Source organism: Onychostoma macrolepis, chromosome 12 (assembly GCF_012432095.1).
Source record: "Onychostoma macrolepis isolate SWU-2019 chromosome 12, ASM1243209v1, whole genome shotgun sequence".
In the NCBI taxonomy this organism is placed as follows: Eukaryota; Metazoa; Chordata; class Actinopteri; order Cypriniformes; family Cyprinidae; genus Onychostoma; species Onychostoma macrolepis.
This window is the reverse complement of record NC_081166.1, coordinates 14,868,360-14,895,468: the sequence shown is the minus strand read 5'-3', so window position 1 is coordinate 14,895,468 and position 27,109 is coordinate 14,868,360. Positions and strand designations below refer to the sequence as shown.

At 38.8% G+C, this 27,109-nt stretch overlaps 1 protein-coding gene across 2 annotated transcripts in view; it reads right to left on the bottom strand.

Moving 5' to 3' along the window:
* mpp7a (MAGUK p55 scaffold protein 7a) overlaps positions 1-27,109 on the bottom strand; it is a 141,678-nt gene that overhangs the window by 1,076 nt on the left and 113,493 nt on the right. For both annotated transcript variants that reach the window (XM_058793296.1, XM_058793297.1), the window contains 5 exons: positions 19,541-19,711; positions 15,412-15,492; positions 9,072-9,165; positions 6,012-6,120; positions 4,177-4,320 (listed from right to left, as the gene is read on the bottom strand). In XM_058793296.1, the coding sequence (XP_058649279.1) occupies positions 4,177-4,320; positions 6,012-6,120; positions 9,072-9,165; positions 15,412-15,492; positions 19,541-19,711 (599 nt within the window). The remainder of the gene's footprint in view (positions 1-4,176; positions 4,321-6,011; positions 6,121-9,071; positions 9,166-15,411; positions 15,493-19,540; positions 19,712-27,109) is intronic.

The window sequence follows — 27,109 nt, the reverse complement described above, 5'->3', positions numbered from 1 at the left end:
AAAGCCCAAGAAAATGATGAAGAGTCATTATTCATTAAATATTTTTACCGTTCAAAACAAACTGACAAGCTAAAATCAGACCTACTTTATAACAAACACATCAACCACCACTAAGAACTCTTTTCATGACATTACAGTCCCGGTATAGGCTAGTTATGGACTTTCTAGCATAGCCTTTGACCTTTCTGGGCTTGTGGGTCCTAAATAAGTGTTTATGTGGGCAATCTTGGCATTTGGTGCCAGTCTCAAAGAACATGGCAGGGTTTGAGTGGCTTTACTAATATAGACTCAACTTTTACAACACATAAATATGGAACCCATACTGAGAGTGATATGACGCTATAAAACATATTGCCACTCTAAATCAGAAGCTTTTGACCAGATTTAAAACATTTTACATTTTGCTGAGAAGCTAATTAAGCACATAGTAAGTATAGAAATGTTGGAATTTGGCATTAGCATACAAGACAGTGGCAAGCTTAAAGCCATGGCGCATGGCCATTGTCAGACGGCAACTTCCCCTCCCACTCTCTGTTGAAGCCTTCCCATCTTTCCTGATCAAGAGTTGAGATTTAGTCAACATTTCTGTTTCATTTGGGTCACAGAGCTGCTGGCGTTCTGAAAATTACAGCAGTCTCTCAATCTGACAGTTATTGGCAGAACGCATCAACAGTCGCAGTTCATTGACTTAGTCATGGCTTTAATAAAGCTCTAGTTCAACGTGGTGGATTAGCTTGTATTTGGCCTAAATAGTCAAAGGTTTGGCCCAAGGTCTGAAGATATTTTTTCTTCATTCTGTCATCAAATAAAAACCTCATGCTAATTGAGGTATAACAGATGTTGTGCCTCCAGGGGAGTGTTATTACCAAATCTGATCAGTTTCAAGGGTTTAAATCTATTTTTCCTCTGCATTTCTTTCCGATTGTTTATTTCCCAAAGGTTCTAATGCGCTCTCTCACTTAAAATGCAGGTCTTCCCTCTTCAAAAACTGAAGAATTTCTTCAGTATTAAGCTGCCTCTCGCTCTCCCCCTCCACAGTCAGCGTAAGGTCTGCTTATCTCTCAATCCTTGCCGGAAAATCGATTTTTATTGGATCATATAAAGTGCACCTGCCCTTATCATTAAACCAGTTCAAAAAGGACATCTCTGGGTCGTCAAGAGGTCCCTGTTTTTATATTCCCAAAGTAAAGGCACTTCATCTGTGGACTGGGCTAACTTTCACTGAGCACAGGACAAAAAAAAAGAAAAAAAAAAGAAAAAACCATCCTCCAATTTTAGCTTATGTTTCCATTCCTCATTATGACGATTTAACGGCAGACAATGAAACCCTCTGCTCTTCCACCTCTGATGACATTTTTATGAAATTCCAAGGTTTTTTTTTTTTGCTACTCCTAAAAAGAGAATGAGTGATATTTTGATCTTCTACACATTAATGTTATACAAGCGATACTAAAAGGGAGAACAATAGAGTGGAAGACTGGATTCACAGAAACAAAGGGATGCCTGTTTTCTTGCACAGAGCCGACAGAGCTCAAGTTCATGGTTCTAACAGACGCAGCGTCTCTCTCTGGGAAAGAAATACTGCAAAGTCCTGGATAAAATATGTCTGTGACATTTCATCAAACACAATTTTTCTTACGTACCTATAATAGGCTGAATCTGGGTGCCTTTAACACTGTCAGGGTCTATAATGCACTTTTGCTAAGTTTTGCCAGCTATGAAGGCTTTCTTTTTCCCTTTACTAGTACCCACAGTGACCTGTTGAAAGCAGGCAGACGTTGCTGAGGATTGTGTGGACAGCCTTTGGTACAGTTCCTCTTATAACAGAGATAGCCAGGGCAACATTCCCACTGACAACGGCATAATCCTTGAGCTTTCGGGGAATTTAAAACTTTGGGGAGTACGGTGTGGTCTAATCACACATTCAGTGGTTTGAATTAATGTTACCAGCATCTATTCAGCTTCAAAGTTGCTGAAATAAGAATAATGAAATACGCTTCTAGTATAAATTTGTGAGCATGTGTATTAGTGCTGCACAATGTCAAAATAAAATGGATATCGGGATATGGTTTAACGTGATGGCAAATCGTGAAGGCTGTGATTTATTTAAATAAACGTGCACTGCTGATATCAAGAGTGAAGCTCGGCATTGTTCATGTACACGCAAGCAGCTCATGATACAGAGTTTCAGCGTCTCAAAGTTAAGCAATTATTATTATAAATACTTCATTTTACAGTACAACAGTACTCTTGCAATATATTTCTTATACTTCAAAGTCATATAGTCATAATGAAAATAATCATATCCCACCGTCAAAAACAGTGGAAACATGGCCTCTTAAAGCTCAAGTGGAAAGAAATCTTTTTTTTCTTTCTTTTTTCCATTTATGGTTACTGAAAGAGGTTTCTGTTGGTTCCTGTAAAAATTTTCTCATGTTTTTCCAATTTGTTAAACCCTAAAATGATGATTTGCACTCAAATAAAAATCAATTTCACAGCTTTTATTTATTTATTACCATTTTATATGCATACCCCAACAAAATCGCCACCAATAAAATTCCTCCCAAATGTAGCTATTCAAGTTATCTGGTGAAAATTCCTGTAACTCTTTATACAGGGTCCTATGATTTCCGCGATGAGGAAAACATGGACAGAATCGTAGAATACAGTCAAAAAAAAAAAGTGAATGAATGGCGAGTGAATAAATTTTGTTTTCTACACACATTCTGAAGCGTGTGCGACACTCGCAGTGTTTTTAGCCTCGCCTTAAAACACGAGGACATGAATTAATACATAAACATAATCTGTAGAACTGCTCTGAGAGTCACTTCATGAGCATTTTACCATTTCTTTTGAAAAAAACTATCGTCATACAAACAGACACTTAAAAGGTCTTCCCTGCAAGCTGCCAAAATGAAAGTTTATTTTAACTTGAAGAAACTATGACAGAAATGCATCACTTAATGTAATGATAGTTCTACTACTAATAATAAAATCATTATTAATAAAACTAAATCACAATATTTACCGGAAAAAATTATTTACCAGAAAAATGTATTTCTGGTTTAATTTAACCAATAACACACACTAGAAAAATTAAAATGGGAAAAAAACATAATCCAGAAAAAAAAACAAAGAAAGAAGAAAAAAAATACGGATTTGCAAAATAATCACAATGTCATTTTTTGACATTGAACAGCCCTACCATGTATCCATGTATCACACTGCAGCCTAGATGAACTGTGGGCACACGTATGACTGGAAGAAGTTGCTTCTATGAAATCAAAATGTAGAAACAGACCAAAGCTGATGTGTTAAAATGATTAGTGTTGGCACCGATACTGTCTCACTACTGTCCTATCCTAATAAAAGGCATAAAAAAGCCCATAAAAATAACTTTAAAATGATTAGCATCCAGTTGAACCCTTGTGCAAAATTGCCATGAGTGACTGTTGCTGGTCTGTGTTGTGCAAAAGATGGAAAAATAGTATGTATTGCATTTGAACACTTGTTGGGTCAACAGGTTGACAGGTGAGCACGTGTTTGGAGCTCCTAACTGCATTTGACATAGAAAGTTTCCGCGGTAACAATCGGCATCAAGCCATCTCTGCGTGTGGTGGAGTCAGGTTCCTGGGGTCACTTATCCTGTAGCAAGCACGCTTGGCCCCGGTGCAGACACACAGCGAGATACACAGGCAAGAGCTGAACTCTGGGAAAGTCATTATATACCCCGCGTATTCAACACTATATCGCACACACACATAGCACAAACTAACGGCAGGACAGGGTAAGGGTCTGGTGTACGTGTTAATTTATTTCATGTGTTTTCTTTGAGTGCAGTCATACAGGTGTAGTGTGAGCTCATGGGTCTCATATCAGGTTGATGCTCAGGGGAGCGGTTACACAAACACATACACGCGAGGTGCACACACACACTTTAAAGCACTAAACCAGGATTTGTTTGCAAGGTCCAAAAGGAAAATGACTATAATAAATGATGTGGATGTTGCCAGGAAGTGATGAAATCTATTTCTTATTTCACCAAGAACTATGTGAGATAGTGGAATGAAAACTCGGTGAACATGACCTAAAACCCACAATGACCTATTGAGAGAGAGAAAAGAGATCCAATCAGGATGAGAGAGGATGATAGAAGCTGTGTGTGGTGAATATTACCGAGAAGGGTTTGGACGAGTTCTTATCATCTTTGCATGAGATGACTTTTGCGCTCTTCCTGGTCTCTCTCAAACGCTCGATGGATGGAGGCTTCACAAACACCACATAGGGCTTGAACTCAGCTGTGCGAAGATGCTTTAGCGTCTGATGGAGAGAGAATGTGGAAAAAAGGGGAGAAAGATAAAGAGAGCAGGGTGAACCGCAGTCATTAAAGCAGCATCACTCATGCCATCATGATTTAGTTTGACATTGATACTTCTGTACATTATTACTGTTAGTCACAGTTACATTTTGACAGAAAACAGAGCAGCTGATTCACACTGAGCTCAACTGATCTGACTCCATGTGTGAAAATAAAGCTCTTTGGTCAGACACATTACACTTCAGGTAGTCGAGATCCTGATGAAATCTTCAAAACAATCAGACCGCTGAACTTTACCACATTTTTTGTTTGGAGATTTTTCAACTGACTGAATTAATCATTGGCTTTCAGGCATATTGTAAAGTTCTATAGCATTTTTGCACAATGGCTGTGATCTAGTTTTGAAAATCACCATCATTTCCTAGTCCTATAATTAAACAGCCTGTTTTTGCCACTGGGGATCATTCGTTCAAAATTTAAACATGTCAACATCATTTACTGTAGCAAAAAGTGACCAAGGGCTGTTAAGCTGTATAATGGCAAAAAAGCAACATAAATTTAATCAAAGTATTCCACACTTTTTGAAATCATATCATACAGCATATTTGAATTGGCTGTTGTTGTATTTAAGATTATTGCCACATCAGATTTATGCTTCAACTTGGAGAAAAAAATAATTTTCTATATAAATTACCCTGAATTCTTAAAATTGTAAATTTGTCTGGTTCCATCTTCCAACTGAGATTAGAGAGCTATGCTGGATATAGATTTGGTAAATTTAGTCTCTTCTTCAAACAAAGCTATCATAAGGTTTCATAAGAATAATAAGATTATAAATGTACACACAGTCTATGAATTGTATAGGCAAAATATAATACTTTTAAAATTTTATTTATTTATTTATTTTTTGTTTGATAGCCATGGTCACTTAGAAATGTTTCTGTAGAGGAGCACGGACCTTTTTTAAAATTCTCTTTGTATTCCGTGGGCTAAAATAACAGCATAAGGATTTGAAACGACATCTCTGGAAAGAGTAAATAATAATTTTAATTTTCACAAATATCTTACTCCATTGAAGGTGTCTGTGCCATTGAGATGAATGGGAATGCTAACAGATACAGCTCTCTCCTGGTTTTACAGACTTGCCACACTGTGTGAAATATATGTAAGAGATAAAATATATAGAAAAACAAGAACCAGAGGCCAAGGAGAGGTTCTTCACACTAAGAATGTGTTTCATAATACAGATAACCATGTCCTTGGCTTATTCTCTCTCTCTCTCACTACTCCAAGAGAGAAGCCAGGCTCAGAGCACCAAGGTAAGATGTCTGAGGCAGAGGTGATGGAGGTCTTTCGCTGACTTCAATGTGGACACTGATACAGTTCTACCAACTAAATAATTTTCCCCTACACTACTCTCTCAGAATAACATAAAGCCTGAGGAAATCTTCAAATGTGGGACAATTAGTAGAGATAACATTAGATCTCCTGCCCGACCTGAAGACCAAAAGGATGAGTGCAAACTCAAACACACAAACACACCACACTGATCTCAGAAGATCCAGGTGGAATAGTGTGGAATGTCACACCTGTGAAAGGGGGGAAAATAAATCTGGAACAGAGACTGAAGAATGGAGTGACGCAGAGGGAGGTAAAATGGAGAGGTAGAATGTGTATCTGAGGAGTTACTCACATGTGGCTGTATGTCTAGAAGGCACACCTTGTTCTTGGACAGGACTGAACGTACAGAGTCGAAGCTCGTCCCATAGTAGTTTCCCTTATACTCTCCATGTTCAATGAACCTGGAAAAGACAGAAAAAACAGGAGAGGTTTGATGTAATGATTGATGGCTCTAAATGCAAAAGCAATGCCCATGGGTCTACGTGACCCCACCCTAGAATACAAAGAAAAGCCAATGGACAGGATAATGGCAGGAAACTCATAACCCATTATTTACTCCCAGCCTGTCCTGATGCTTTCAGTGTAAAAGGCTGCTTAGACATGCACGGTGTGTTCACCATCACTCGCATTCTTCCCCACATGGCGATTCCAGACAGTCTGACACAAGGCTCTTTTATATAATCTTCTATGTTACAGTTTAAATCAGTAACACCTGTTTCCTTGCAGCACAGTCAGGCTTGAATGCCAACAGCAAGAGTAACTTGACTTCCTGAGAAGACAAAGACAAACAAACACTTTTCCAGTATTTAATCTGCCTCTCGTTCAATCCAATCCATTGATTTTTTCCCCCCTGATCAGCGTCACAGAACACCGGTGTGTATTTTTAGGACATCCATCTTAGCAAGAAATGTGGAAGAATATGGAAAGTATTCCAGAAGAACGAAAGAGTCTTACGACAGCACGGTGTTGTAATATTCCGTGAATATATTTGGTTATGCAACTCAGGCCACTAAAATTACCACTACTGGAACTACTGGTGAAATGTTCTTTACACTGTATGTACAGGCTTATTTATTGTTCCCTAAGTATCAATCCAAATGTCAACAAGTCTTTGAAGTAAAAACTATAAACGCGCTCACAGTTTTGGGCCCATGCTGTCTAACAGCAACCTGTGATTGGGCGATCATTTTTAGAAGCTAACGTGACTACCTGCCACTCTTCTCCTGCTAGACATGTTTTAAAAGCCTGCACACTCTTTCATTGAAGGCATTTTGCTGGTGAGCCAAGTTGATTTAGTTGGGTGCTAAGAGGTGGTTTGCTGGTGTTAATGTGACATGTAGGGTTACCAGGAATTCCTAAAGTGACTACATTTTAATTTAAAGGCAGATGTGCTCAAACAGGGCTTATGTGTCATGGTATTTGTTGTCATGATGTGGTGCATGTTTTGGATGGCGGGGTGGAGGCTGCTTCTGTGGTTTTTGGGTTCATTTAAATGCTGTTTTTAGGCCCGAGTAGGGTTTTCCAAGGGAACACCAATGTCGTGTTTACACATGAGAATGGGCATTTTCTCACTGGAAGGCAGAATAATGAACAACTGGTCAAATACAACTGTCTGGTTTAAAATGTTCTTAGAAATGTACTCTTCATATTCATATTGGTTTCATATGGTTTTCGAAAACATTTAAATCATTTTCAGGAAATGTAATGACTGTCAAAATGTTACATTGAGTGTAATCAATTTAAAAACAATTATTTTCACATGTTGGTTCCACATGGTTTTTCCATAACATTTTCATGTATTGGTTTCATATAGGTTTCATAATCATTCATACCATTTTCAAGAAAAGTTCAAATTGAATGACTTTCAAAATGTCATATGGCATAACCAAACAGAATATATTTTCCTTGAATTTTGAACGCACGTGAGTGTACAAATCTTACAGTCAATAAACAAAAATCGGCACACTGCCAGTACTGCTCTCAAAAATTTATTAAAATCACGTTTCAACCCTAAGGTCTTTGAAGACCTTAGGGTCGAAACGTTGTGTTTATTGACTGTGAAGTGTTTCATATGATTGAGTACCTGCCCAAAGTTTTTGGACGTGTGCACATTTAAAAAAAAAAAAAACAGAAAGTATTTTAACATTTCACAAAGCAGTTTTGCGAAGATATTGTTTCCCCAAGTAATGATAACATATGCCAACTACGTAATAATGACTTGTATTTTACATAATAACATATAGCATGATATTATGTGTGTGTAATGTGTATGTATACACACACACACACGTATACATATAACACCTAACATAATCAAAATGAATGATTATTTACTAAAAATGACAACAAATGATGATAATATAAGTCTTTGTATTTGTGAGTTGCACATTTAATGTATTTTTAAATAAATGAATAGATCCGGACAGATTTAAAAAGAAGAAAAAATGCTGACAGAAGGGGGAAAAAAAAGAAGAAAAAAAGTCTTTCCAGCCCTGTTGCAGTTCCTCGTGCCCACCTGCTTGAGCTCGCTCGTTCTCAACATTGATAATTGTGGTTTACTCAATTTGATGTTCATTTCACCACAGAACAAGCCACTACTTGTTTTTTCCACCACAAGGCAGTTAAAATCCCCAGTTTGCTGGCGAGGTGACATTCTATACGCGTTCCTGTTGTGTTGTTTTATCCTCTGATGAGGGGCTGCAGAAAAACATCTATCACCAGGCCATCCATACAAATCTGAGCTTATGAACCACTGGGTAAAAAGAGTCTGATCCCCCTCTCTCGTTCACACACACACAGAAACAGACCACCTGTCAACACCCTCTCACTCTCGCTTACAGAGACGGGATCTGAGCCCACATCATGCTGCTACACAAGTAGCACACACTCACACACACACAATTCGCTTGAAGGAAATGGAGTGGAAAAATGAAAGAATAGTGGGCAGCTGAAAGGCAGAGCTGGTGAATGTTTGCCATAGCATCTGAGACAGACGACATCAGTGAAAATTGTTGTTCAGTGTTTTGACTGGGGTGCTGATTTACTTAAGTTCAGGCAGGACTCTGGACGATGTGTTGAATACTAACTGGCCACGGAGGCTCCGTCTCTCAGATTTATATCTCTCCCACTGTGGAGTGTTTGTGTCAGGGTTACGGTTGACATAATTACAATCCTGAGAATAAAGGAAGCGGTCCACTAAACTTCAATGATTAATACTGACTATTTGATCTCCACGGTAAACTTTCACATCCCAAATCCAAATCACAGAAGAAACGTTCATATGCTTGTTCCAAATAATACACACTAGCAGTGTGTTTCAATCTAAGCGAGACTGTGTCGGATGGTAACTTACTTGTTGTTCTGAACGTCTGCCTCAAAAAGGTGTTTGGAGATAAAATGATACTCCACTCCATCGCTTTCCTGATGTCGCTTCGATCGAGATGTGTCTGGGAAAGATAAGGGAAAGTAATTAAGGCAAAGTATTTTGTATAGTTTCACACTTAAAGATCGAATAGAAAATGCTACATGACTTTTCAAATCTGAAAAGATTTTAAAACAGGACATCATGCACTTGCCGATTTTGCAAATGGTTACAGAAAAAAAACTGCACTACGTGTTCTAAAATCCCCTCTTAAAATTGAATTGGCAATTGAAATTGGGGCAAAAATCTGGGCAAAAGCTGTAGTGAATTCTAGCTTTTACGAAACACAAGCCCATCCACATAAAATTGTAGCACATCCACATTACTGGAGAAAAAACAACAACTCTACTACAGCTTCAGAAAACTTAAATATATAATGGCATTAGGGCTGGATATCTTAAATCGATTGTGAGTAACCAGCTCATGATTCAGAAGAGTAAAAGATATTTACAAGAACTGGCTCAAGAGAGTCAATTGTTTTGGGAATTGGGCTAAACTGGTCACAGTGCATGTTTTGGATTCACTAAACAGAACTGGTTCACAAGAGTCAACTGTTCTTGAATTGAACTACACTGGTAACACTATACAGTATCTTCTGCATGAACAATGAGGAAAGTACAGGTACAGGACAGGAGGTGCTTTACAAATTTTCACATAGCCACTAAAAATAGGTATTAATGTAAAAGCTCAATCATAAGATTTTTACAATCTATACTGGGATTATTCACAGAGTATGATTAAGAAGATTACAATTAATCTGAAAAACAATATTCTACCCAGCCCTAAGTGGCATTAGATACTGTTTCCCTGAAAGAAAACAGTGGATTCCCAGCAGGGTTTCGTAGAGCACTGTGGTGGAATAACTTAATGGTTAAAGGTGCTTCAAGAAGAACATGTGAAGAAATGTTCATTACAGACATTTCTTTGATTAAAGGGAGTTTCCCCGTGGGCACTTTATTTCCCACTTTATTTTATTTAAAGTAAACCACCTCTCCAAGGTCTGACGCCACACCCACCGCGTCTGTCTTGGCTCACCTCACCACAAGGCTTCTAAAGGGCAGTGTGAGTGTAACGCTGCTTGTAAAGCCCCAGGAGCACACTGTATAGTACCAGCACTGAGTTTACTCTGTCCCTCATTAGCCTCGTTCCTGCTTTCAGCTGCTTATAAACTCCTGTCTTTAAATCAGTCGGCGCGTGCCAGTCCAGCCAGCACGGCTCCGCCGGGTACAGCCAGGGTCAGAGTTTGCCGTGTGGAGAGACACAGCGGTGTGCTTAACGAGTGTCGGGGAGGTCAAAGGTCACTGTAGAACACACCTCCGACAAATCGTCTGCAAGCCGCCAGCAGCTCCAAAACAAACTATTAAACTTTATCACCATTCCAACTCGCCTTGTTCCAGGTTTTTTCTTCCACTGCTTTTTTCCTTCTGCTTTTTCAAGGCCCCTATTGAATGGTCTCTATCGCTCTATCTATTTATCCTGACATGTATGGGTAATTTTCCAGTATTTTTAAAATATATATATATATATATATATATATATATACACATACATGCATTACATGTCAGAATTATTTTTTTTTTTAAGAAACTAATACTTTCATTCAGCAGGAATGAATTAAGTTGATCAAAATCGATGGTCAAGTGTAAAGACATTTATAATATTATGAAAAAAATGCTCATCTTTGAACTTTCTATTTAACGAATCCTGAAAAAAGGTTTTCAACATAATTTCAAGCAGAACAATCATTCTCAACTATCATAAACCCTGTTTCTTGAGCACCAAATCAGCATATTAGAATAATTTTTGAATGACCACGCGACACTTGCAATATTATTTTTCCATTATTACTATTTGCTGTATTTTTGATCAAATAAATGCATCCTTGGTAAGCATTAGAGACTCCTTTAAAAAAAATGCAGACAAAAATCTTTCAGCAGTAGTGTACGATTGGTCATAAAATGAATGGACAAGCGGCAGTCTAATTTGCTCATTTTAGTTTTGTCAGTGGACACCTATTCCTACAGATAAAAACAGAGGGAGAGAGACAAGAGAGAAAGTATGGTTTGGGTGGGATGGGAGTAAATTATTAGTTGCCCTCAACCCATCACATATTTGATGAAGAGGCATCCCCCTTTCATGATGACAGCCCACCACAGACATAAGATAACATGTTATTATACCTCCAACTGCTGGTGCTCACAAAACAAAGAAAAAAGTTATTCCCTTGTACTGCTGAAAGAAATAGAATATATTTCATCTGGCATTAGCTCTGTGGCATAGGAAATGTTTTTGGTGTGGCAAAAGAATTAGAATTTCATTCTAAGATCATGGAAAATAGCAGTAAAAGTTGGAGAGGAGACAAAATGTTCAAGTGCTCCCAACTAATCGTATTCTACAATCTCGCTAGCGTTGCTGCCATGACTGGTTTGCATTTTAAAAGACCCAGTTGTTGGAAATGTGAAGCAATCGTTCACGTTGGTCGTCTTTAGAGAAATGAAACAGAAATATTCAATGTTTAATCACTCCATATTAACAATGAGAGTTAGAGCTGGCAGGATTGAAATAAAAGGGGAAAGATGACCAAAAAGCACTTTCAAAAAAGTCACTTTCCAAGAATCCATCCCTTTAATCTAAATCCTTCGTAAGGTCTGAGAGGAGCCAGGCTACATAATACAGACTAATGCAGGGGTCACATTTGTGAGCAATTAGGCAGCATTAAGGCAAAAAGCTTTGGATGGAATTTTAATACCAGTGGCATTTCAAAGTGTCAGAGCCTGAATCAGACACATCTATTAAAGCCAAACTCAAATGTAACAAACATCCAACTGTTATATCAACAGTCATGGGTTTTCTGGCCACCGTCTCCAACTCCTTCAAACTTTCAAGCTCTGTTTCTCACTTTCCTGCCTCTAAATATGCAATTTCTCCACAGCGTCTGCCTGTTTAAATACATAAATCACAGGCTTATATGTCCCAAAAATATCTGCTCTGGTGTATTTCCCTGGATTGTGTGTTTCTGGATGCTGGAGGGAGGGAAGGAGCGCTGCTGCTGGGGACAGAGGAATGTGTCAAGTAGAGCTTAGGGCTGTGCGATTAATTGAAATCGAACCGCAATCGCAATTCGAGACGTTGCGATTTACTAATCGCAAAGCCTGCGATGTGGACGCGATATTCTCTGTTCCAGAGCAAACACAAATGCATGACTGCCAGCCTTGAGTGGCAGTCTTACTAACCAACTGAGTGAGCGCACCTCCGTTTTCCCCAATCACCACTGCTTTAGCCAACTGCATAACGCATAAAAAAACAAAAACAAAAAAAACAAATAGAAAGCGCACACGAGAGCGAGCGGGATCATGGCATCTACTACAGAAAAATGTATGTAATATGAGATTACTTCGGCTTCGAAATGACAGACACCGAACAAAAAAGGTAATTTGCAAGAGCTGTGCCACAATGCATAAGAGCTCCCTTATCGGTTCTGCTTTTAGTACTGGAGAATAAAAGATACATTCTTAGATGTTTTTATTAGTACAGTGGGTACGGAAAGTATTCAGACCCCCTTAAATTTTTCACTCTTTGTTATATTGCAGCCATTTGCTAAGATCATTTAAGTTAATTTTTTTCCTCAATGTACACACAGCACCCCATATTGACAGAAAAACACAGAATTGCTGACATTTTTGCAGATTTATTAAAAAAGAAAAACTGAAATATCACATGGTCCTAAGTATTCAGACCCTTTGCTGTGACACTCATATATTTAACTCAGGTGCTGTCCATTTCTTCTGATCATCCTTGAGATGGTTCTACACCTTCATTTGAGTCCAGCTGTGTTTGATTATACTGAATGGACTTGATTAGGAAAGCCACACACCTGTCTATGTAAGACCTTACAGCTCACAGTGCATGTCAGAGCAAATGAGAATCATGAGGTCAAAGGAACTGAAAATTTCTGCTGCACTTAAGGTTCCTAAGAGCACAGTGGCCTCCATAATCCATAAATGGAAGATGTTTGGGACGACCAGAACCCTTCCTAGAGCTGGCCGTCCGACCAATCTGAGCTATCGGGGGAGAAGAGCCTTGGTGAGAGAGGTAAAGAAGAACCCAAAGATCACTGTGGTTGAGCTCCAGAGATGCAGTCGGGAGATGGGAGAAAGTTGTAGAAAGTCAACCATCACTGCAGCCCTCCACCAGTCGGGGCTTTATGGCAGAGTGGCCCGACGGAAGCCTCTCCTCAGTGCAAGACACATGAAAGCCTGCATGGAGTTTTCTAAAAAACACCTGAATAAGATTCTCTGGTCTGATGAGACCAAGATAGAACTTTTTGGCCTTAATTCTAAGCTGTATGTGTGGAGAAAACCAGGCACTGCTCATCACCTGTCCAATACAGTCCCAACAGTGAAGCATGGTGGTGGCAGCATCATGCTGTGGGGTGTTTTTCAGCTGCAGGTACAGGACCACTGGTTACAATCGAGGGAAAGATGAATGCGGCCAAGTACAGGGATATCCTGGACGAAAACCTTCTCCAGAGTGCTCAGGACCTCGGACTGGGCCGAGGGTTTACCTTCCAACAAGACAATGACCCTAAGCACACAGCTAAAATAAAGAAGGAGTGGCTTCACAACAACTCCGTGACTGTTCTTGAATGGCCCAGCCAGAGCCCTGACTTAAACCCAATTGAGCATCTCTGGAGAGACCTAAAATGGCTGTCCACCAACGCTACCATCCAACCTGACAGAACTGGAGAGGATCTGCAAGGAGGAATGTCAGAGGATCCCCAAATCCAGGTGTGAAAAACTTGTTGCGTCTTTCCCAAAAAGACTCATGGCTGTATTAGATCAAAAGGGTGCTTCTACTAAATACTGAGCAAAGGGTCTGAATACTTAGGACCATGTGATATTTCAGTTTTTCTTTTTTAATAAATCTGCAAAATGTCAACAATTCTGTGTTTTTCTATCAATATGGGGTGCTGTGTGTACATTGAGGAAAAAAAAAAAAAATGATTTTAGCAAATGGCTACAATATAACAAAGAGTGAAAAATTTAAGGGGGTCTGAATACTTTCCGTACCCACTGTACATGAACGTTATCTTACACATTTTATCTTCCCAACAGATTTTAATTTGAAATAAGTTTATAATGCATGTTCGCTATTCCCAATTCAGAAGACTGCACACACAGCCCGTGTCTCTGAAGGCTTCTCATACTCCTCTCTGCCCCACACTGCACGTATCCTGAGTCTCACGGATGAGCCGTTTACACTTGTCGCACACACGCAGCCTGTTTCATGATGCTCGTTTATACTAGCGCCCGGATCCACTCCGCAAGTGTCTAAAAGCGCATCTGGCAGTATGTACGAGGCTTGACGCAAGCACGCAACCTGTGTCAACTCGCGCCTGGCTCTGCGTTTAAATAAATGTAAATTCAGTCTAACTGCTTGCTAATTTCACTCGGATGAAATGAAACATTCAGCACATTTTCCACTTGATCTTAAAATCCAAAATACTTAAAAATGAACAAATCAGCCTTTGTAACCTAAGTAATACTTTAATAATTGACTAAAGTAATACAGTTCTTTAATTTACACAAAACAAACAAATCTTTCTGGTGAAGTTTAGTTAAGTAAATTCTGTAATAGTAGTAATACCATTATAATCTTCCCTGCTGAAAAAAGCAATAGAACCCCCTCCCAAAACGCATTCAAATTTAATGGATTTAAGAGTTATAATGGGAATTATATCGGTTTTAATATAATGGTTTCTACTGGAATTTGATGGATTCTATTGGTGGGATGTAATCTGGCAGATGGGAACCAATAGAACATCAGTAATTCCTATTGAAATAATGCCCAAAACACACTATAAAAAGGAATTTTGTAATGGTTTTGATGGAAACCATAAGAATTTCTGTGATGGTTTCTATTGTTTTTTTCAGCAGGGTAACGATGTCCATACTGTGCTGCACAATATTGAGCTGAAGCTTGACTTGCAAAATGTAAAAAAAACAACAACAAAATCTCAAAATCTGTTCCAAAAAAAATAAAATAAAATAAAATAAAATAATAATAATAATAATAATAATAATAATAATAATTCGCAATTAGATATTTTCCCCAAACCGCACAGCCCTACTAGAGCTGTCACTGATGAAGTGAGAGAATCATTGTCACAAAGGTAACCTACAGTATTGTGAAGGGTATGATACACACGCACACAAAAAATCAGTCTCATACTCTCACACAAACGGAAACACACACATAAGCAAGGACTTACGTGGGATTGTGACACTAAAATGTTGTGGATCGGATATCAACAACTTCCTTTTGAGCTCATTCAAACCAACACCAGTAGGACCTAGATGAGCAAAACAGAGAGAGACACAGAAACAGAAAGTCCATTAATATCTTGCTAAACTTTTATTTTAGCATGTTGCTTTTTTTTCTTCTATTGTATCATTTCTATTTTTGTCAAAAAACACAGGCAAAAAAAGGATACTTTTTATGAATTAAATGTTTTATTAAAAACACACTACTGTCCAAAAGTTTGAGGCAAGACATTAATACTTATAAAGACTTTAACATTGTTACAAAACATTTCTGTCAAATAAATGCTGTTCTTTTGAACTTCATATTAAAGATTCCTGAAAAAAAATGTATCAAATTTTCCACAAAAATATTAATCAATACAAGTGTTTTAAATACCGATAAGAATACATTTTTCTTGAGCACCAATGTTACATTTTTCTTTTCTTTTTTCTTTGATCAAATAGATGCTGCCTTGGTGAGAATAAGCTGATCTGACCCCAAACCTTTGACAGGCCGTGTAGACAAAAAGTGTAAAGTACAAAATTAAATTGGATTACAAATTTAATTTACTGTAGTAAAAAAAGAGTTTACAAAAATTACAGCTAATTAAAACAGGATTTTGCACTGTTAGATTGATTATTTTATTGACTTTATATTTAGATTTTACTTTATGCACTATATTCAAACATTCAAATATAATACATTAAACATAATATATAAATAAACAAATATTACTTTAAAAAAATGTTTTTCACTGTACAATCACAGTCCAAGCATAGTGAACACAGTGAAAACTTCAAGTCATCCATTTCTCCTCCTTGCATCTCTTTTTCACTACAAGCCCCATGTTGTTCTTTCTACAGAGTCTGAGCCACATTTGCAGCAAAAATACACAGCAACAGAGATTTGATCCCTCCATGCATGTCAAAGCCCTGTTAAAGACAGGCCAAGATTCAGACTGTATAATGCAGAGAGTCAAGCGAGGTTTTTCTATTAGCCATTAATGATTGCTGAGACATGCACAGATCAAAATCTATATGTTAGAGAACACAAAACAGATGTTTTTCCTACTAGCTGAGAGAATACACATTTTCATTTGATGCATCATACATTTTCCAACACACACATGACATCATGAGAAGCCCATGACGATGCAAAACGTGCTATCCTTATTCCACTGTGATAGAGGAGACGAGCAAGATGCTGATTTATTACAGTGAGGAAACAGGAGATTATTTCTTGTGTTTCAGGGTCACTGAGTAATGTGGAGCTCCTGTTTGAGAGCCATATGTAAAAACTGTTTATGCGTGTGTGTATACATATATATATATATATACATATACATACACATACACATATATATACATATACATACGCATATATATATATATATATATAGGTGGAAAAGGAAAAAAGTACACTGCAATACATGTTTCCAACCAGCCATATTTCATACACAAATGCTCCTTCCCCTTAAAAGGACCCACAAACTCAAACAGTCTTTATTTTCAGGGGATGTTAATCTCCAGACCCCACTAGGCCCTGTCTGCCTGCCACTTTAGAAACCTTGTCAAAGGGAAGACGGATGGTCCATAGTCCCTTGGCCATTCTATTCACTCATCATGTGCACTAAATGAGTTTAAAGCCCTCAGTCACTCATCTCTGCAGTGGCTCGCCCTATCTCTGATGTATAGCCGCTTGTGTGCAAAAAGCCACAAACAGTATTAAAACATGCAGTCTGAGTTCAAGCACTGAGCAGCCAGCCAGCCAGCCTTCAAAATGGGACAGTGGTGTATCAGAGAGCTTAACTGACTTGCCTTTGTGTATTTTTTTCCTGATTATTCTGTTCATTGTCATACGCTTTATTGACCCAAACAAAAACTAGCCCTTTACTCGTCAACAGCCCCAATAAAATAACACATTTGAGTAATTGTTTTTCAATCCAAGTGTATGCACGCACTCACTGGGGCAGGTTGCAGCGGTCGTAAAAGTGTCAGTAGTCATTAGGGCGCTCATTAGGGGAGAAGGCTAATACGAAAGGCTTAATAACTTCCAGGCCAAGCACGGAGCAGATGCAGTTAACCTAGAGGAGCTGCTAGGCTGGCTGAACGTGGGGGGCCGCTGTCCAACCTTCTCTCAACGCTCCTTAAAACACTGTCATCATGTCCTCATATTATCAGCATCAACATATTCCACCAAGTGTGTCCGATAAATAACCTTTCTTCACAGTTCTATATACGATTAGTTCACAATTAAAGCTTTTTTGGCGAGATTTTAAGCTGGGCACTATGCTACTTGTACAGCACCCTGCCAACTGCTCAGATGTGTAAAAATTATACTTGATAGTTCTAGGAAGAAACAACACAATGCAGCCCAAACTGTAATGTTCAATTACAAAAGCCCAGACAGAGATGTTTGGAAAGAGAAGCAAAATTCTGATATAAAAGGAAATAAAGAATCTGATCCGTCGTTTGAACCGACAGCTCTTTTAGATCATCATTTTCCTCAATGGCCATTCTTCTGTTCCACCGTTATTCTGTCTGGGTCTATATAAACTCAAACATGTAGAAAAAAACAGATCATTTGCTATGTTAAATAATCAGGTTTCAGTTAAAACACTACGGTGGGCTTGCAAAGCTGCGCATATGTTAAATATGTTGACTTTGGCCGCTCGATTAATATGTATCCAAACAGATAAGATCTTGATTCGTCTGGAAAGTCGTTTGAAACCCAACCGCAAATCGTGGGTCAGTTGTGTTAGAGAAAGCAAAGGGAAATAAGACCATTTTGTTCTGGGGTGATTTTGCTTGACCCTGTTGTCCGCAGACAGGGGTAAACACCTAATGGGAGTGTAAAAGTTTAATGTGCTTTCAAATGAATCACTTTCATTCACAATAGCAAGAAAACACAAATCAAAGAGTACAAAGAGCGACGTGTGGGGAAAAAGATTCAAATGGCATCATTAATGGCAGCATTATTAAATACAATAAAACAACTGGCAATGAGCATGACAAAGACAGACAAGAAAAAAAAAAAATAATAAAAAGTGCAGGCCAGGAAAAGTTAATGACCTCAAGGGACAGAATAACAGTTCAGAGAAAAAACACAGCAGACCCTTTTTCTACATTCTTGGGTTTGTCACAACTGATACATCCATGAAGCTGGCCCTCCACCTTATGAGACAAAACTGAAAATATATGTGTTAGTTTCACTGTATGAGTTGCAAATTACCAGAGGGGCATCCTGACAGTAGGAAAATCTTGATTAATTAAACAGACCACCTTATGCACTCGGTCACACAGGCATGTGAACACACACCCCATTAATTACATGCACCAACAAAACTGTGATAGAATCCATATGCCGTGTTGCGTTCACAAACACACGGCCTAGTCTAATGCGGTGAACCGTGACCCTGTGCTACCTCTCACAGGTTTGTATGTGAAATATTTTATACACCTGGTCAACATTACTTGTCGGTATATGAGGACATTTTCACAACAACCACCCTTTACACTGGGAAAAACAAATTATGAACTTGATTTAGAGTGGAGGAGGTCAATGAGAAGTGGTTAATGCAGCATTTCAACATTATAAAAAACTAAAAGAAAAGAAAGGAACCTGAAACCCACAAGCTATCTGTCATACAAATCTAAATGACTTTTTATTCACACTTTTATGAAACACTTAATTCATTGTTCGGGCCTCTATATCCTCTGTCCAGAATTTCTGGCAAACAAACATCAAATCTGACATTCGAAAATCTAATATCATTTCAAGGTTTTTTCACTTTGTAAAGCTGACGTCTCACTGCGGTTTTGCCCTCGCTGTTCCCTTGAAAATAAGTGTTAACAATTCTTTGGTGAATAATATTAAGAAGGAATAAAATGTTCCAACAGAACACCAGCGCTGCGAATGAAGTGTCACAAAGATGAATTAATCCTCAACCGGTCCCGTCAGCTCTAGGGGTCTTCAGAGGGCCGGGTTGAGTGAGAGTCCCATAGCAGAACAAGATTTATAGGTTACAGTCAAGTGCAGCAAAAAAACAAAAACAAAAAACAAACACACATTTTATATTCCAAAGCTGTTACACTTACCAACCAACACGACAAGTCTGTGCCTGTCTCCGTGTTTTCTGCGGTAGGCCGTCACCTCTTCATAAGTGGGCACATCAGCTGTGTCGTACTGCTCACTTCTCTTACATTCATACATGGACTTATTTGTCTTCTTATCCCTTCTGCTGAGACGAAAACTCCTCCGTAGACCCGCTGGAGAGGAAGAGAGAAACAAATAAAGACACAAGAACAACAAGCTTGTCTTAATTTCTTGTGTGAATTTGAGAATGAGGATATAAGTTGGATCTTAACACACTCCTACATTTACTCATTCTTTCTTAAGACATTCACAAGCCTTTCACCCTGCCTCCGGCACCTGTAATGGTTTGAGGTTGTGGTCAGTGCTTAATTAGTCTCGTTTGGCGTCACAGCATCTTCGTTTACAGGTGGAACGTTAAAGAACGCGACACACACGTCTCCCGGAAATCCTGTATAATTCAACCAATCCGACGACGACTTCAAAACTCCTGAAGTGTTTCCACTTTTGTGTGCCATATGCATCAGATGTTTAGCCTACGTTCCATGGTCGTGACGTCTGAGGCTGAGACTAGTGCTTAACATGCTTTTCGGAAGAAGGCCTGATATAAAAAAAAAAAAACGTATTTGGGGAACAATATTTCTCACTTAAATGTTGAAAACAGTTACCTAATCTTTTTTGGGGGGTGGGCCATGCTCTACATATCATTCGTTCTCTATGTGTTCATTCATCAGATATTTTGGTGCATTGGTTTCTCTTTCATCTGTCAAGTGTTTAGGTCTATTAGTTCCATATACCACATTTTACCATATCTAAACCCATTCCACTGATTTTCCCCAAAAAAACAGCATGGAAAATACGAAAAACGTCCGCAGATTCTGTCTGGGCCCGATCATAACAAATTTTCCTGTGCACCATCATATGAACCGACTTGTGGTTCTTTCATCCGCGTCCAGGTAACAAAACGACCAGACCGAAATATCTGAGGCTACGAATTTCATGGGGACACGGTAGGAGGTGGGCTATTTCAGGACACGGTCATAGCTACGGGTGGTTTTTTCATGCCCTAAAAGGTTGTTAAGAACCTCACCACAAAACTTCCTGTCTGATTACTCTGGACAGCACCAGTCTGTCTTTAATGACCCCAGACTGTATCAAAACTCAAAATGTACCCCTCATTTAAGCAGCACGGTTTTATATTCATGACAGATGCTAGTTAGACTAGCACAGCCCCAAACCAGAGACACCTAATACCCCATCTCTGCACAAGGCATTTTCCCCTCCCGCCTCTACGGCGTTTTGTTTTTTTAAACTGTGATTAATGAACGCAGGGATATGATGCAAGATGCCCAAGCAAGATTACGGCAGTAAGAAAATTATGGACTGAGAAGGGGAATGAAAAAAAAAGCCCTGATCCAGTCCCCCTTTAATACTTTCCACAGCACCGAGAGACCGCGGAGCGCAGATGTGCGGCCGTGGACAGATCCTGCATTCTTTACAGCTTGTTCTTTTCCACACAGTCACCTAATAAGGGCTGGTGGGGACCTACGCTGGGATACAAATGAAACACACCGTAAGTCAAGCGCCCGCTGTACCACAACACAAGTGTTTGTGTGGTTCCACAGTGAGGATTTGGTTACAAGCTTTTAGGACAGAGCATTCTTCCACTCAGGCTAACCTGTGGTCTCTGCTGCTCGTGCCACTTGACGTGTTGCCATCACGCTAAAACTCAACCCTGACTGGAGCAAAAACATCAAGAACTGCATTATTACAACCAGGTAAGCATACAAATATGATTATCTGACAAATATCAACATTATTCGATGGGGAAAATGTACCAGGTGCCAAATCATTCCTTTCGAGAGGATATGAGGGTGACCTTTAGTAAGCTGAAACACTGAGTGGCTTGTTCCATTCAATTTTCGTACCCTTCAGTTTCGATAGTCGATTAGCTCTGGCATCAGGAATCTCCATTTTCCCAAACACAGAGCAGGTGCAAAGCTTTTATTACGGCTGCTCGGCTGTGGCTAGTCAGTGCAAATTGCGGTTTACTGTCTGAAGAGGATTCGTAATCGGGACCCTTCAAAATCACTAAAACAGGATAGACAGCCCCATCCAAATAGCTGAAATATTGCTTTCCATCTCAATGAGGATAAATAAATCAAGGCTCAGAAAGCAAGCAACTCTACCCGCCTCTTGAACCCCAGTCTCCGTAACTGATTGAGGCCGAATAAGAAAAAGAAAAAAAAAACACAATGAAAATTAATCCATTCCATTCTGAGCAGAAATGTTGGGCTTGCTTCTCCTTAATTCTCTCTTTTTCCAAAGGATGCAGCTTTGTGAGACAAATCTATATGTGGGGTGACAGAAGGCAGCTTGAGTATATTAGAAATGCTCAGCCAAGGACCTTCTGGTTTGGGGACGAAGATAAATATAAAAAGAGAAAGCCAGCCAGCCATGGACGGTCATAAAATTCCTTCCATTTCCCTTCCAGTATGACAGTACAGGCTAGAAGACCGACACGTGCCCGCTGTAGAGGCCCAAACATGCACCTCTACTAATGGCGTGCACTGTGGCGTGACGAGTTAATTGGACCTCAGAGCTACGCAACCTACCATCACCAACTAGCAGTTCACAAATCAAACCTGTTCTTCCACAGAGACATGGAAGGAAAAACAATGAAAAGGTCCAAATTCAGTGTAAACACAGAAAGACACGCGCTGCCGCCGCACACACAATCGCCTGAGAGCTGCTGTGGCTCCCGAATGCCCATTTTCCACAGCAATAATATCTTACAGCCGTGGAATAAATTTAGTAGATGTGTGAGGTGAAAGCCCTGAGGGATTCAAAAACGTCAAGGATGATGAGGGTTGTAACCTTCAAAACACATTAACTCCCTGTATGGATATGGAATGATGCACATTCACATTTATCAAAAAGATAAGGGAACCAGAAAAAGGTCAAAAAGGGGAATCATAACACACTGTAGAGTGATCAATCAAACAGAAAATGATTTCATAGAAAGAGCTACCCTAGTTTTCCATCATCTTTTGGTTTACAACCTGCGACTAATTCTTTTATCCATTATTTTGGAATGGATAATCCTTGTCCTGTGCTTGTAAGTCATAGTTAATCATGTATTATATTTTCCCAAGAATGCTGCTTTTTACAGATTGAGAGAGTTAAGGTGGATACGGTTGAACAAAGTAAGCTGTAGTTTTTCAAGGCTTCCTGAAAATAGGAAATGAACTCAAATAAAGTTCTCTCTTGTGAAATGCCTCAGCCTACACCTTCCACCCCAAACAAGGTTAATGGAGAGCTGCCTGTCGAGCATGTGAATGATCCATTCAGATGGACAGGCATATGGCCTTCACTCCCTCCCACCCTCTTTTACGGTCATCTGCGGAAAGGTTTAGCGGTATTGTACAGGCCCCTTGGGTGGTGTCAGGGAGACCCCCAGCATCAAACATTGAGAAGTTTCCGGTGCAAATCGCACGTACCAGAATCGTCTGATCTCATCTCATGTGCACACTAACTATATTCCATCGCTTGTAGGGGAAAATGTGTCTTTCTGTGCACTCAGACAAACGGTTTACCAACTCCAGTTATTGCTCAGCATTCCCACAGATAAGCACGAACCGGCTGCCTGGATCCAGGGGAGAAGATGGATAACCATCACAGGCAACGATTAAAGAAAAACAAGTATTTAGTAGTGCTATTTGAAATATGTATTGGGCACTGCTTTGAATCATGTTGAACTCGTTAAGAATGGCTGTCTAGGGGAAACACGCTGTAGGAGTGGATTCCATTGTGCTGCCTAAGTGGAAAGTCGTGTTCTGCCCAAGTGTTACAGGCTTGTGCTGAATACCGACTCTTCGTTCCTGTTGGCCGGAGGAGAATAGACTTGAATCAAGGAGTGATATTTTTTCTCTGTCCTATTCAAAATTCCAAATTTAGAGAAAGGATTGTTAAGATGTCTTTGAGCCACTATACAGTATATATCATTTTAGAATTATATTTTTTAACACAAAAATGTTTGCGTTAATGCATAAAGTGCTGTTCATGTTAGAAAGAAAATCAAAGGAACCAAACATTCAAACAATAATAATTATTATAATATTTAATAAATGATATAACTTAAATTAATATAGACCTAATTTCAACTCTGAAAATATTATAAATATATATTTTACTCTGTAACGAACTCCTCCTAGAGATTTAATGACATGAACATTATATTTAGCAAGTCTAGTCTAAAGGCCTTTGCAATGTTAAATTGTGAAGATCTTGAGTTTTCATTAAAGGGCGTGTCCGTGGCAGCCTCATAAAGTTCGATGTTTCGCCATGGGAATAGAAGTTGATGTATCTCAGCTATACAATGTCCGATCTGCCTCAAACTTCACACGTTTGATAAGAGACCAGGCCAGAACACATCTAAACACTAATATTCCATAATAATCATAGCGCCACCTGCTGGCAACAGGAAATTACTTGTTTTACACCAACTTAAACATGCAATGTACAATCTGCACCAAACTTCATATGTTTGGTAAGAGTCCTAGCCTGAAGACATCTAAAGGCCAATATTCGGTTATAGACTCAGACGAACACCAAATTTGGTCAGTCTAATCTAAAGGCCTTTGCGATGTTAAATTGCGAAGATCTAGAGTTTTCGTTGAAGGTTTGTGGTGGCATGACGAATTTCGATGTTTAGCCATGAAACAGGAAGTTATAACTCAGGCATGCAATGTCTGACCTGCTCCAAACTTCACATGTTTGATAAGACTCCTGACCTGAAGAGATCTCTGTGACCATATTCAGTTAAAGCCATAGCACCACCTGCTGGTAACAGGAAGTGACATGTTTTACTCTGTAACGAACACATACACACATATACATATATAGTGCTGGGCAACAATTACATTTTTTTTTTTTAATCGCGATTAAATCGCATTATGCACAATATTCAATAATGAATTTAAAAAGTAGTGTATTGTGCACTTTTTCATTTAAAAGTACTGCTATATGAACAAAAGTGCAATAACATTTGGTTTGCAAACACTTTAAACAAATAAGGTGCTTTTTTTTTTACAGCAGTATTCCTTTTACATAGTAGCAGTTAAAACATTTCTTGTAAATCTCAACTTATTACATTAATGTAATCAAATTAAATATAAAACCAAAGCTATTTGCCACTGCCAGGGCATTAACATTTTTATAGGAAATATTTTGTTATAGAAAAACAAGTTATGCTCAGAGTCCAGAGCCTCGATCATAACATTATAGCAGGCACGTTCTGAGTAGAGAGCTGCACTATTGCGGGACCCAACGCAACAAGTGCGGCACGGGATAACACTTGATAGGTGAGTGCAAGAGCGGGCGGGTAGAGACTCGTGTGTGCAGGATGTGGGAGAATAAGGGTGTACTCACACTAGTCAATCTTAACCGTGCCCAAGCAGTTGGTTTAGCCGGGCCTGGCTCGGTTGGAGGAGGTGGGCCAGAGCAGCAGTTTGGCTCGGGTGCACAACGCATGTAGTTCCGGAGCGCGGAACTTATGATACGTGCAGCATTATTGCGTGTATATATATATATATATATATATATATATATATATAGTGAGAGGGCCGTGTGTCACTGCGTCCCAAGCAACTAAAAACAATAAACCACAAAGTTAACAAAATGATGCACTCCACTGTGCTGAGCAAGAGTGCTTCTTTGCTGTCTTCACGTGCCATCAGAAACTTTCCCACTAATGAAGTCATGATTATGGGCACGTTGCATCCTTTTCTGTTAAAATTAACAATGAACAGTTTATTAAAAATCCTACAATGTGATTTTCTATTTTTTTTTATATAAATAAAAATAAGTGCTGTCAAACAATTAATGGCATCCAAAATAAGTTTTGGTTTATATAATATATGTACTGTGTGTGTGTGTGTGTGTGTGTGTGTGTGTGTGTGTGTGTATATATATAAAAATTATATAAATATATATACAAATACACATACATGCACATTTATATTTAAGAAAAAAATTATGAAAATATTAAATGTTTTTATATTAAATTATATGAATATAAATATAAACACGTAAATATGTAAATATTTTCAAAATATATACTGAATGTGTTTGTATTTATATACAGGTGTATCTCAAATTAGAATGTCGTGGAAAAGTTCATTTATTTCCTGTACATAATAAATATACAGTACAAACACATGTAAACAAAAACTTTTATTTTGGATTCAATTAATCGTTTGACGGCACTAATATATACAGGTGCATCTCAAATTAGAATGTCGTGGAAAAGTTTATTTCAGTAATTCAACTCAAATTGTGAAATTCGTATTAAATAAATTCAGTGCACACAGACTGAAGTAGTTTAAGTCTTTGGTTCTTTTAATTGTGGTGATTTTGGCTCACATTTAAGAAAAAACCACCAATTCACTATCTCAACAAATTAGAATACTTCATAAGACCAAAAAAACATTTTTAGTGAATTATTGGCCTTCTGGAAAGTATGTTAATTTACTGTATATGTACTCAATACTTGGTAGGGGCTCCTTTTGTTTTAATTACTGCCTCAATTCGGCGTGGCATGGAGGTGATCAGTTTGTGGCACTGCTGAGGTGGTATGGAAGCCCAGGTTTCTTTGACAGTGGCCTTCAGCTCATCTGCATTTTTTGGTCTCTTGTTTCTCATTCAAAACCGCAACCCACGGCTCTGTAATTTTTCCCACGACTGTATTTTCAAAATAGCCCACTTGTGCCGTGACCCTGGCAACACTGGTTCGCTGCTGTACGTTACCCTACGTTTACATGCAACCAAATAATCCGTTTGCAATCGGATTGACGGCTCAATCGGACAGAAAAGGCTTCATGTAAACACCTTAATCGATCCGATTGAGCTCGATTGGAATGAAATTTCGATCGGATTGAAGGGGGTGGTTTATTCCTTTTCTAATCCAATTGAGAGTGCATGTAAACACTTGATCCGATTGAAAACCGAAACTGAAAGGACTGCACATGTGCAATGACGTGGAAATAGCATAATGACATATGACGCGCAGAACGAGCTGGTCATTCTTTTGAATAAAATGTTGTATAAATGCGTGTCCTGACATTATAAAACTCTCCTTTCACTCAGCAACTGTGAAGTGGAGCAGGACAAACTCCCACCAGTCCTTGTTTCAGACTCTCATCCACAGGCAACCCGTTTTGTGCACGGGGAGGGGCATTTTTCGGCATGATAAATATGAGCAGCACGGCACTGCGGTTTATATGTATATTTGTCCAGAAATGGAAAAATATTAATTCTGCTGTTAAAAACAAATAAATAAAGAAACCGAGAGTAGTTATTATGTGCAAACAGTGTGAGAAACTCTATATTTGTGCAGTGTGCGCATGTCCAAAAAAACCAAAACAAAAAACAAAAACACAATTACGATTTGAAGCTTGTGACATAAACGCGCACATCAACCCGGTCTCTTTATTTCAATCGGAATGAATTCAGTCCGATTGAACCAAAAATTGTGCATGTAAACGTAGCCATTTAGATAACCTTCCGCGCTGAGA